Below are 13,084 nucleotides of genomic sequence, written 5' to 3' on the forward strand. Positions count from 1 at the left end.
CTGAATGGAGACCAGCACAGATTAGCTCAGTATGACCATCCAGGCATATAGCGGAATGCTAAGCAGGCCTTAACAAATGCTGCTGTGTGAATGACTGACTCACGCGGAAACCTGTGTTTTCTGTTATCTTTGTATTCCTTAAGAAGTTTTTCAGTAAACACACATTACCTCTATAATTAGGAGAAAACAAAGATAACCAGAAGTTGTGGAAATATACTTATCAGTATGAAAGTCATAATACACTGATGACTGAAGAAAGCCATTTATATAAAGTATGGCTTAGATGATACCATTTTTGTTTTAAACATATTAATATATGAAGAGAAAAATAATCTGAAACTTAAATACGTGACTATGTTAATAATGGTTTTCTCAGAGAAGTGGGATTTATTCATAATTTTTATTTTCTTCTGCTCACCTGAATTTTCTACCTTTCCTCCACTGATTTAGTATAATCTCTAAGTAAAAAAGGAGAAAAGGGTGGGGAGAATGAATGAAAACCCGTCTGAAGGAAGGCAGCCAAGATCTGCTGAATTCTAGGCTCACACCCCCCATCCTCTTCCCATGATCATCGTCACACATACAAAGTTTTTAAAAAATATGTAGCTTTGGGCTTCCCCGGTGGCACAGTGGTTGAGAGTCTGCCTGCCGATGCAGGGGACACGGGTTCGAGCCATGGTCTGGGAAGATCCCACATGCCGCCGAGCAACCGGGCCCGTAAGCCACAACTACTGAGCCTGTGCGTCTGGAGCCTGTGCTCCCCAACAAGAGAGGCCGCGACAGTGAGAGGCCCGCGCACCGCGATGAAGAGTGGCCCCCGCTTGCCACAACTAGAGAAAGCCCTCGTACAGAAACGAAGACCCAATACAGCCAAAAATAAATATATAAATAAATAAATTTATTAAAAAATATATATATGTAGCTTTCTCACTTTTATTGAGAGTCAAAGCTTGTAATTAGGAACTGGGATGAAAATGTGTTTTCATACAATTCCTACCTCAGTTGGTCAAACTTTGGTTTCCAATCAGAATTAACTTCAGTGACTGACACAAAGAACCTATCTTTTAAAATGTGACAGAATTTTGCTTAATGTAAGTACAAATTACTAGACTGCACATGTACCATAACACCACGAGGCTCGGGTAGTGGAAAGACAGGGAGAATTAGAATCCCTTCCTTTCAGGCAGAGACAATGCAAAGGCAGGTAAAACTCCCAGCCCAGCTCAAACTCAACAATGATACATAACAAGTCTATTTCCAAATCTTGATAATGACTAAGAAATACTCAGCTGACTTGATCCCAAGGAGAAATACTTCCATATAATCAATAATTTTTCCTCTATAAACAGTCCCTTTTAACAAAGCAAGGGTACCTGATTATGTACTATTATAAAAAAAATTTTTACAAGTTAACTTTCAAATGGAAATTCCCTATTTGGAGAGAAAGAATTGAAGGAAGGGAAGCACCTCTATGCCAAGCACTGGGCTAGATGCTCTACGTGTTATTTCATTTAACCTTTACAAGAACCCTATGAAATATTATTAAGTCCCTTTTATACGTGAGGACACTAGGGAAAGATGATAATTTTACTAGAACTCTGAAGTCACTGAGAGTCACAGCCAGGATTCAAACCTGGTTCCCGCATTTACTGCTCCACTTCTATTTTTCTCTCTTTCCAACCCCCTCCTCCCATCCTTAACCTCCCCTGGGTCATCCAGGCCTAACCTCGTTTCCACCCCTACCACTAAACAAAGACTAGGTATTAACTCACTGTCAAACAGAATGTAATTTTCACACCACCCAATTTCAATTCAATTTAATCCAATCATTTCAAAAGCCCTAAAAATAATCTAAATTCACATTTTAGCACACACTCCAATTTAAAAGCACATTCAAAATTATACTCTCATGACAGACAGAGAAAGGTCTGTAAAGAACCAAACTGTTAAACATAGTTATTATTACCTCATGGGTTGGGGGTGAGGGTTTTAACTGATCATTTACTTGTTATAATATACATGTATTAATTCAAATTTGCAAATTAAAAAAAAATCCTCATTCAATTAACATGAATGTATCATCATTCCAACCCTCAACTGTTTGCCTGAGGTCCTTACCCACTCTCAACTTGCAGTGACCAACCTTCTTTGACAGAAATCACTCCCAGGAATTAAGGCAGAGCAGTGAAGACACCTCCTCACTCTGAGGTAAGTGTTTCACTCATTCAAGCCAGTCCCGCCACAGTCAGAGTCTACAGAAATAAAGCCTTCCGCTGGCTCTTCTCTGGACTTGCCCCTCCACCTGTATGTAGCCTAGAGTTCTAACACACCGTTGATGGACACAGAACCTCTCCTGGAGGTCCAAGCTCCATTCCAGTGGCTCTGGTTTGTCATATTGTCTGAGGTCCCCTTTTCATCTCTTTTCTCTGGGGATCTAGCTTGTTGAATTTCCAACATTATGATCATTTTCCACTTTCCCTGTCTGTCCCTGGAAGACAGACAACATCTAATTATATTTCCATGTGTTTAGACTGACAAAAGGAGTAAAGGGGAGACAGGAGGTTCACATCTCCACTGGCCCAACTTGCATGGCATTTACCTCCCAATGCATTTCCATAAGTAAATAATAACTCAGCGTGCATTCAGAAGTCGATTCCAGGACTTCCCCCCACACAGTACTCTAATTTCTTGGTTCAAATTACAGCCCATACTCTAACATTAGAAGAGAATGAAATTCTAAGCAAAAAATAAAGATCAGTAATCTTTAAATATGCAACCTTTTTTTTTTTTAAAAAGTGTCTTTACCCTCTACATGATCATTCAAGAGTTTCTCTTTGATGTTCAGGTTCAACTAATATTTACTTAGCCAGAGTCATCCATGTCAAGTATTTTCATATATATGATTTCATTTGTAGCCAAACAAATCTATGAGGAGCTTGTTATCCTCATTTAAAAGTAAGGATAAAGGAAAAAAAAAAAGGATAACCTTTTGGAATAAGAGCATTTCAAGGAAAACATTTAATAAAAATTATGTCTTTATAAGTTATAAAGAATTGTATTAACACTGCTACCTAGGAAACACTACACCTTCTTGGTCTGTTCACATTCCATTTGTTTTTGAGCTCCAGAATTAGACACCCAGAGGGCTTGTTAAGGACCATAAGACACCACCCTACAGAAGTAACTTTCCAAGAGCTATAGACAAAAATGGATCTTTGGTATCAACCACTTCACTCTTCAGATTGCTTTAGAAAACCAGGGCTTCTTTTAAGAGCTATTCAAAGGCATCAGTGTATCTGAAATATCCTGAAGGTTCTAGAATAAGGGAAATAAAAAATCTAATAGGTAGTGGCACATTTTACTACAATAAGCCAACCTATAGGCGATTCTAAAATACAAATTTGAAAACTAAACAGCTGGGCCTCTCAAACCTGCAAAGCCCAGTCCCAGAGCCATCATTACCAAAACCCCACACTGCCTGACCCTTGACCCTCATTTGAAACTACTTTGAGTAAGTTTCATAACTACGACCACACAAATATTTCTGGAAACCCGCACAACAACAGATGCTCAATAAATGTTGACAGGTTCAAAGTAGGCCTCCATAGGATGAATGAAATAACTCATTGTTAAATTAGAAATTCTAACTCTGGATGACGGATGTTTAAAACTTCCATATAACCCTAGAAATCACATAAAAAATGTTGTGTATATATGTGCATTTGTATATTTTCCGGGGAGATTTTCAAAAGGGTCCACAACACAAAAAAGAGTAATAATCTCTAGGCTCTGTTGGTGGGAAGAGCACTGAATAGGCAACCGAGAAATCTGGGCTCTAGACCTAACTCCAAAACCGACAGTTTCAGACATTAAGCAGGTCACCTGCACTCATCTCAGATTTCTCATCTGTGGAAAGATTTAGGGTGTTTCTAGTATTCTTTTATTCCACAAACAAAAATCCCCATGGGGTATTGTCAGTAGTCTATACAATACCACAAATGTTATATGCCAAGCTCAGTGCTCCAGAATTGAGGAAAGTGCCCAGCACGTGGTAAGAGCTTATTCACAAAGAGGGGTTAAATAAGTAAATAAACTCTCAAAGACAACTTTTTTCTTGCACCATACCAAGCTGCCAATCTAAGTACAAGTTAACTCATTCAAAAAGGTCGCTTGATTCTCTGCACTTCAACGTCCTCAGCCTCCTGAAGTTCCTGAAAGAATATGATTGGTATAGCAGTTTCCATGACAATGAAATCTATGGCTAGCCCACTTTTAAGTACCAAGTTCCAAATCTTTGCACTCCTATTAACCACACAGCTTCACAGTAAACCTAAGACCCCAGATTTGACCACACTCAGTCGCACTGCTTCTCTTTTTCACACACAGAGACCAGGGCTCAGCAAACTTTCTGTAAAGGGCCAGAAAATATTTCCAGTTTTACAAGCCATATGGTCTCTGTCACAACTGCTCAACTTGGCCACTGTAGGGCAAAAGCAGCCACAGGTAACATGTAAACAAATGAATGTTGAGTTCCAACAAAACTTTATTAATGAAGTTTAAGTTTCATAAAATTTTCATATGTCACAAAACATTTGATCTTTGTTTAAAATTACTTAAAAACGTAAAATCCATTCTTAGCTCTCGGACTGTAAAAAAACAGGTGGCAGGTTGGATTTCCCTAGTGATCTAGGTCTTTTGCTAGCATACTAGGCATGGTTTAGAGGCTGGAAAGGAGCAGTAAGAGCTGAGTGGTACTTTCTGAAAAAAGGTTCTGTAGAATCAGCTGGTTGACTTCTCTAGTCTCATACTTTCTTGCCTCCATTTTTAAATTAGAAATAATTTGAAATTAGAACAGTTGAGATAGCAAAGATTATGAAATGTACTTGTTAATATCTGATCGTAACAGTGTGAATGATAAAAAGGTTGTTTTCACTTCTGAAAAAATTAAAGTCTTCTCATTATAGAGAAATAATTTCTCTATCAATTTTAGCTGAAATGCAGTTCTACTTCTTCCCTCCATCCACCCGACTCAAAATTTGTTGCCTAAATGAATAACATGCAAATGGAAGCAGTGAACTATCAGTTTTCATCTATAAGAATGGGGGGAAGAAACTATTAAAAACATTAACAGTACTGGTTTTAAAGGGCTAGGAAGGGACTTCCCCAGGAGTCCAGTGGTTAGGACTCCACGCTTCCACTGAAGGGGGCACAGGTTCAATCCCTGGTCGGGTAACTAAAATCCCACATGCCGTCTGGCACGGCCAAAAAACAAAAAAAGAATAGGAAGGAATATTTACTCTTGGTAGCTATGTAAATTAGTACAATCCGTTTGGAGGCCTGTTAGGAAAATTTACCAGAAATTAAAATGTATATAACTTTTGACTTAACAATTACACTTCTAGGAATTTATCCTTAAGAAGATAACCAGACAAGTGAACAAAAATGTATATACAGTGAGTTTCATACTTTGAAGAATTGTTTGTTTTTTTAATTTTATTGAAGTATAGTTGATTTACAATGCTGTGTTTTCTGCTGTACAGCAAAGCGATTCAGTTATACCTATCTATGTATTCTTTTTCATATTCTTTTCTCTTATGGTTTTTCACAGGATATCGAATATAGTTCCCTGTGCTGTACAGTAGGACCTTGCTGTTTATCCATCCTATACTAGCATCTGCTAATCCCAAACTCCCAATCCTTCCCTCCCGAAGAATTGTTAATATCATGAAAAGATTAAAGCTACTTAAATGTCCACTGGTTAAACAGTGGAAGGATACAATGGAATTCTAGGTACTATATAAGAAATAATGATGTAGATAAGCATTTGACATGGACACATCCATAACATATTAAGAGAAAAAAGCACATTACAAAATTGCATACATATACTGTTTGATCTCAACTGTATGAAATGTCTATATGTGGTGTTTGTATACGTACCAGTGTGTGTGAGAGGAAAAAAAAACAGGACAGAGAAGCAGAACTAAAAGAATGCACACCATGATGTTCACTGGCGATTTTTACTTTCTTGTTTATAGTTTTCTGTATTGTTTATATTATTTTACAGTTGAGCATGTATTACCTTTATAATTTAAAAAGGACTTATTAGAAGGTACAACACCAAAAGTGGACCATAATATAAACCATGGACTCTGGGTGATAATGGTGTGTCAATTGTAACAAATGTCCCACTCTGGTAGAAATGTGGATAGTGAGGAAGTTGTGTGTGTAGGGCTCATGGGGGAGATTTCAAAATTCTTTGTACTTTCTGCTCAATTTTCCTATGAACCTTAAACTCTCTAAAAAATAAAGACTACTTTTTTTAAAAAAGGACTTATTAAAACATGCAAACAATTCAAAAGTTCTGTTCATCAGAAGCAATTTTAGCCCCATGGAAGTGAATGTGAAAGGCTTTTACCAGAAGTGGCTTTAGAATACTGCACATTGCTCACTGTGTGTGTGCGCGTTTTTGTTTTTTTGGTTTTTTTCGGGGTGAGGGGGGTAGTTGAGAGAAGTATTACATGAAGTCCAGCCTTTAGCCTGCCAGCAATTCCCCACCAGGAACTGACCAAAGAGTGCTCTCCTCTTTCCAGAACCTGACTGTTTTGTGCATTCACCCTGAGGATACTCTACTGTTTCTCTCGTTATTTCTGATTTAATAGAATGCTTTCAGTGAAAACTTAGAGGACTTGAGACTGCGTTAGATAATAAAGGGCTCAAGAAAAGCAATTTAACACTTTCTCTCAGATTAGCTTTAAAATGGAGTTTTAGCTGAGGCAAAAGACCAGGCTGCTAAAAGATAAACTGGCCTTAAGGGGCTTTAATGGGAAGAACAAATGCCAAGATGAGATTTTAATGATAAGCCGTTTCTGTTACATTAATTGGGGGCGTTCTGTTGCAACTCTGAAGATAAGACCAAGGTTGGAATAAGTTAATGGGGAAACACTAAATTTTACCTGGATTTTTATTTTCTTCTTTATAAGAAATATGTACATTATAATTTACACTTCCTATACTTTGCCAAATACATACCTCCACATGTGTATGTCACATATATCTACTTTTATTTTAACACAGCAAAAGGCTTAAAGGTTTCTGCACGGACTATATACCTCAGAGTTGAAACTATCTGAATGACAGCCAGATTTTTTTTTTTTTAATTGCAGGGAGGAAAAGCCAGCCTTGACAAGAACTAAATGTTTAAACCTGACTAACAAGAATTGGCAATGTCATAAGGATTCCCAAACTGTGGCAGTACGTAAGTAGAAGCATCTTAAATTAACAGTGGGATGCTAACAAGTTTATAGGAAAAATCGAATCTCTAATACATCATGGCTCCAAATTATAATTTTTACCAAGCTACTATGAATTCATACTCTGTATGAATTTCAATACAAATGAAGCTTAATTTACAAAAGGCACTGTTAATAATTTATACAATATGCCCAACAATATCAAATTGTTGTCGAGTAAAACAGGTACCATAAACTTAGGTTTACTATTAATGACATTTGTTCAACCTTAGATACACACAGAACTAGAGTAAGCATTTCCTGGTTCCCTGACATATCCTAACTAGGATTAACGCTAACCTGGTAGAGCATATTTGTTGGTTTCACTTGGGAAACTTCTAAAATTAAAAATGCTGTTTATTTTGGAACATAATTTTGTGGTCAAGACAATTTTAAGCGTTCAGGCATTATCTTGAGTAATTTTTTTTTTTTTGGTTGGGCAGTTTTTCTACAAATACAGCACTCTTTTCACTCAAAAGTTGTGAAATAACACAAAGTAATCACTCCCTTGGTAAATGGTCATTTCCTAAGTCCCCTTAGGTTAACTGTCACTAGATTTATTATAAGGGATTCAAAGAAACTCTCAAAATTACTTAGAGAAACCGTCAGAATTTTCAAGGCAAGAAACACTGTTCATAGCACTGAGAAAAATAGCAACACACCTCCAACGGACAAATGCCACCGAACTTCTTGGTGGAAAGTGTCCAGACATTTCCTAGGCGTACTTTATTTTTAGACTTTTATATGTTTACATATGAAACAGATGTGATTCAATCTAAGACAATCTGAAAGAAATGCTTTTCCTTACCATCAAAAAATTTCACTTGCTTTAAAAAGGAGTCACACCATTGAGTTCTACAAGAACATAAGGAGCTTCCCGTGGGCACCCGATCTGAATTAAATTCAACAGAAATGCTGAATTCACATGCAACTCTCCAGGAAACAATAACAAGATATTTTATCTTTACAGCTTTCTTAATGAGATTATTTTTTATTCTCCCCACTTTTAAATTGAGGGTTTTAGGGCCCAGAGGTTAAGTGCCCTACCCAAAGTTACAAAGGCGGGATGTGAACCCAGGCAAGCCAATGAAACATTTTTAACTGCCTCACTGCCAGGCAGGAGACGTGGGTTCTGGCTCTGCACTGACAACACTCTCAACACGTGGGCCCCACAAGGAGGAGTTGCTCCCTCTCCTCTGGATGGCTTCCCTGAGTACGGAGTGTGCGAATGCTCCCCCTCTTCTAGGACTGTTGTGAGAACGTGAAATGAACAGAATGAAAGCCTTTCTAAAAGTCCAAAGCACTATATAAATATACCGGGTGCTAAATATGTCCAACTCTGAATGTTCCAGCAACACAGAGATTAGTTTCTAAAATACGCAGAAGACCCTAACAATGCTGTACTTGCGGCCACCTTGGAGTGTCTTTTATGGTATCTGTCTGCAAGCCTGTAAAGTGGCAGACCAAAGTCCTGGCTGCAAAGTCCTGAACAAGGCAAATAAAGAGTCGATCTGACATTTATTGTTGAGGACAGCCAAGCACTTTCAAAATACAAACGTAAAATCAGTCTGTATCTAAGGAAACACATTTTCTCTCTAACAAAAATATTCTTGATTTTAAAGAACATATTAAGATGATTATTTTAATTTCAGAATGTCAAATCCTAAGAGAATAGAATGATATCTTAAAAAATGTACAGGACTCTGATAAACAAAGGACCAGAATTATTTCTTACCTCCCACATGTATACATTATTCTTAACCTGAGATCTTTTTTTCTTATCACCAACAAATGGCCCAAACTTTTTGCCTTTTAAAATTGGCTTAGTGGCCCAGACACCTAGAAAATAAAACCAATATTTTCATAATGTATTGTGGTTATTTTAAAGACTAAAGCATTAAAAGCAATTCGGTTTCACAAAATACTTAAAAGGCTAGACAGCCTAAAAGCAAGACAACGTTAAATTAATCGAGATCACGCAAGATCAAATTAAATCAAGTATTCAATGGGGATATTTATTTTTCTTCTTTATGTTCTTCCATATTTTCCTAATAGCCTGCAAAGAACCTATACTGTTTTGGAAGTAGGACAGATTATTTTATATTTGCTTGTTTTTAATTTTTACATGTAAAACTACCCAGACAGCATAATCACAAACACTTGGAGAAGAGCAAAATCACAACAATTAAAAGAGAAAAAAATATTGGAATGTAGCAAAACTACAAATAAATGTTAAGTTCTTCTTTCTGCTTTTCTACAGATTTCAAGTTGTCCCCAATGAACGTAAGTTGCTTTTATAAAGGGTTAGAAACATAGTTTCGAATAAATATTTTTGAAGTTTGTCTGCTCAAAGTGGAAAACGCTCTCCTCTCTCTGTTTCCTGAAAACTTGAACAACTCACTTTTCAGAGTTTCAAGCAACTCAGATTTATGCTGCTTTGTGGTATTCTCAGGGGTACTTCTATTTTCTCCACGCTGACCATAAGGCAAACAAACAAGATGCAGAAGCAGTGGGGAAAATGGCAGGAGATGCCCTGGAGTCAAGGGAACCAGCGCCAGGGTGACTCTTACTGTGAACCGGTTCCGTCACCTTCTGGCCTCAGGTACCTCACCTACAGACGGAGGCTGTGGTCTCAGCCAGTCCTGCCCAGCTACGATGAACTAATTCCACTGCCTATAAGTCTGCTATGAATCCCATTTGTTATCCCAGCTAATAAGTAATTAGTGGAGATATAAAGTCAACTACTTTCATGAATAATACAATATAAATGCTCAAATTACTCACTGAATACTTTTCAATGAGAATTAGGAAAAGCACTTATTAAAAATTTATTCACACACATATACACATAAACTGGAATATCAGAAGTACATTTTTAAAAACAGAAAACAGGACAGGAACATGATATATTCCAAGGCTGTACTGTGACTGATTTTTATAACTTATTTCCTTAGTCTTCTGTCTAAAGATTAGGACACAAAAACAAGACTAAATACAAAAAAGCTTGGCTGTATTCAACAAGAAATTCCAGCCAGAAGCACTGGAATACACTCATGTCATCCTTCACTAAAATATCTACTGAGCGTCAGGTACTGGAGACATAAGCTAAATAAGAAATGAAGGCACTCACAATCAGTGAAAGGGACAGATGTGAAAACAAATACAAAATAATGAAATAAATATAATAGCATAATCACACTCAAATCACAGTGAAATCAGAGGAGGGAGCAATATATCCTATGGGAAGAAGAGCCCCGGGGAGACACGGACGAAGGGGGCTGCTCAGGCTGAATCACCAAGGATGGTGGATGGGTGAAGGTGTGCTTCTGGTTTAATTTTATAATCTATGTCCACCCTGGATTCTTAACTGGAAAACATAATCTTCTGAGTCAGAGTACAGATGTGTTGCTTTTAGAGTGAGCTCCCTACCTGAGAAGCCCCAGAGGAAGCCTCGCCACAGCCTGCCCTCCCTTCCCTCTCCTTCTCTGACCCCAGTGCTCACCAACCCGAGTCTTGTCAACAGCAGATGGGAAAAGCCTCACTTCCTCTGGAAGGCCTCGAAGCACATGTTCAGGTACCTCGGCCAGGGTCTCGGCGGCTGCCACAGGCTCAGCGTTCTGCAAGTGAAGAAGCAGAAGGATAATAGCAAAAGGAAGAAAACCCAGCTCCTTTTTGATTTTTTTCTGGCCCAATAAGCAAATAAGCAAAAATGTAACTGAAACCCGAAGCTGGCAAGCCAGACCAAGATGATGATGTCAAGCGTTTGAGAAGTGGCTTTGATGGTTGTCTGTGAGTCTCCAAAGGAAACCACTGTAACCTTCAAGCATGTCTGTGTTAATCTATTTTGTCCCAGCCACCTGTGGCCATTTTAAAAACATGTACATCTCTGGCACCATACTGTTTTAAATTCCCACAGAATCTGGCAGCAAAATACAGCTCAAGCTTACTTTTAAGTCATAGGCTACCATCAGCATTGAAGGACATTAAAAAAATAAAAACCAGCACTCCCTACTTAAATGAACACTGCTGGCACATGCTGTAAAGGCCATGCCAGCCAATCGGACCCCCATCCCATCCATGCTTTCATCCCTCCAGCAACAACCCCTTGACGGGCTTGAGGATTCCCAGCAAGAACACTACAATTTATTCTGGGCCCTCCATGGAAGTGAGACCTTTCCAGGAAACGGTATACTATACGACTGTATACCAAGTAACTAAACAGCAAAGTCCCCACAATATCACAAAGTCTCTAAGAAAGAGAGAATTTAGAAATTACTAAGTATATGCCAAAATTCTTAAGAAATAAGATTACTATTAGATATATGTATGTAAGGTAACGGAAAGGGGAGATTTGAGCCAACTCATAGAACACGACTGTTAGTCTAAAAATAACTTTCAAATTAAAGGAAAATCAAGTGGCCATTAACTGGCACCACATATACCCTGAAGAACTGATGTGCAGATCGTGACCCCGCCAAGGAGGATGGGTTTTGTCGTCTGAATGTTTTTTATTTCACTGCAGAGGGAAACATTTCTCAAGGACTTTCAAAGAAACCAACATAGGGAAAAAGCAAACTCCAAGCTAAAAAGATTAATTTTCCCAGAACAATGAAGATCTTGTAGTTTTTAAGAATGTTTTGTGCCAAGAAAAGAATATCATCCAAATTTCTGTACTCCTAGCATTTCAGTTTTTAAAAAAATATCAATAGGCTGCTTCGAGAGAAATAAATCCCGCCGCAACAAGCATGTCATTATGAAGGTCTACTGTGCTATTCTGAGTTGAAATGTGCAGAAGTGGGCATCGAGGCACCAGGGTTCATTCCCTGGACAGGGCAAAGGTGACGGTGCATACACTCCAGAAGCACAAATACTTCCATCCTGCTTGATTTATGCCTTGGTCCTGACGGTATCACCAAGCACAAGTTCAATGCCTTCCCAGACATGGGAGTATCAAAACTGGCCCAGAAAATGGTCTTATGGTATTTTTCATTAGCTAAAGTGTGAATAAATTTAGCACACAAATTTCTCACTTCTAAATACAGTGCCCTCATTCTAAAAATTTTCACGTATAAACTGGAATTTCGGAAACGTGAATAAATTTTTCCAAAGAGGGAAAAGGTGTTAAATTGGTAGTTGCTATCCTAGGCTACATAATAATTATTTTTAACTTGGATAAATTACACAATATTGACAAGTACTAGCCGCAGTGATGAGTCCTATTAGCACATGGCCAGTTAGCACAGTCAGTGGGAATTTTCTTCCCCTTTCTCAGATGGGACCCAGGCGAAGATTTTAAAGGATTTGATACCACTTAACCTCCCCAGAAGCTCTGAAAAGACAGTGCGTCAGCCAACTCAAACTGATACTTCCAGGGAGCATTACAATAATATTAATGACTTAACGTGTACCGGGAACTTCCCCAGGCCTCAGTGCGAGGCACTGTGCTAACCCTCTTGTGTGCAAGCTTACTCCAAACAGCCCAAGAGGCAGGCACTGTCAACGCCCTCTCCCAGCTCCCCTCTCCCTCACCACACACACAGAGGAGGAAACTGAGGCTTAGGGAAGTGGTCCAAGCTGCTCAAGGACAGGGTTTGAGACTCCGTCTGTCTCTCCCCAGAGCCCGAGCCCGTAACTACGGTGGTATTTGCGTATGTTAAAATTCTGCTGGATCGGGTATGAGGCCCTAATATAAAATGTGGTGACTATGGTTGACAGCATGTATTACAGAACTGAAACTTGCTAAGACAGTAGAACTTAAATGTTCTCACCAAAAAAAAGAAAAGAAAAAGATA

General features: G+C 38.4%; 1 protein-coding gene across 7 annotated transcripts in view; it reads right to left on the reverse strand.

Annotated features, from left to right (window-relative positions):
* The window catches only part of PRDM2 (PR/SET domain 2), a 119,362-nt gene that overhangs the window by 78,284 nt on the left and 27,994 nt on the right, over positions 1-13,084 (reverse strand). For 4 of the 7 annotated variants that reach the window (XM_030763910.2, XM_089900875.1, XM_022598665.3 and 1 more), the window contains 2 exons: positions 10,795-10,909; positions 9,028-9,131 (listed from right to left, as the gene is read on the reverse strand). In XM_030763910.2, the coding sequence (XP_030619770.2) occupies positions 9,028-9,036 (9 nt within the window). In that variant the 5' untranslated portion in view covers positions 9,037-9,131; positions 10,795-10,909. Of the gene's footprint in view, positions 1-9,027; positions 9,132-10,794; positions 10,910-13,084 lie in introns of those variants that run through there. The other 3 variants (XM_089900893.1, XM_022598667.3, XM_089900919.1) reach the window with 3 other exon arrangements.

This window comes from Delphinapterus leucas, chromosome 1 (assembly GCF_059928025.1).
Source record: "Delphinapterus leucas isolate spDelLeu-1000000601 "Yukka" chromosome 1, BTC_Dleu_Yukka2, whole genome shotgun sequence".
NCBI classification, from domain to species: domain Eukaryota; kingdom Metazoa; phylum Chordata; class Mammalia; order Artiodactyla; family Monodontidae; genus Delphinapterus; species Delphinapterus leucas.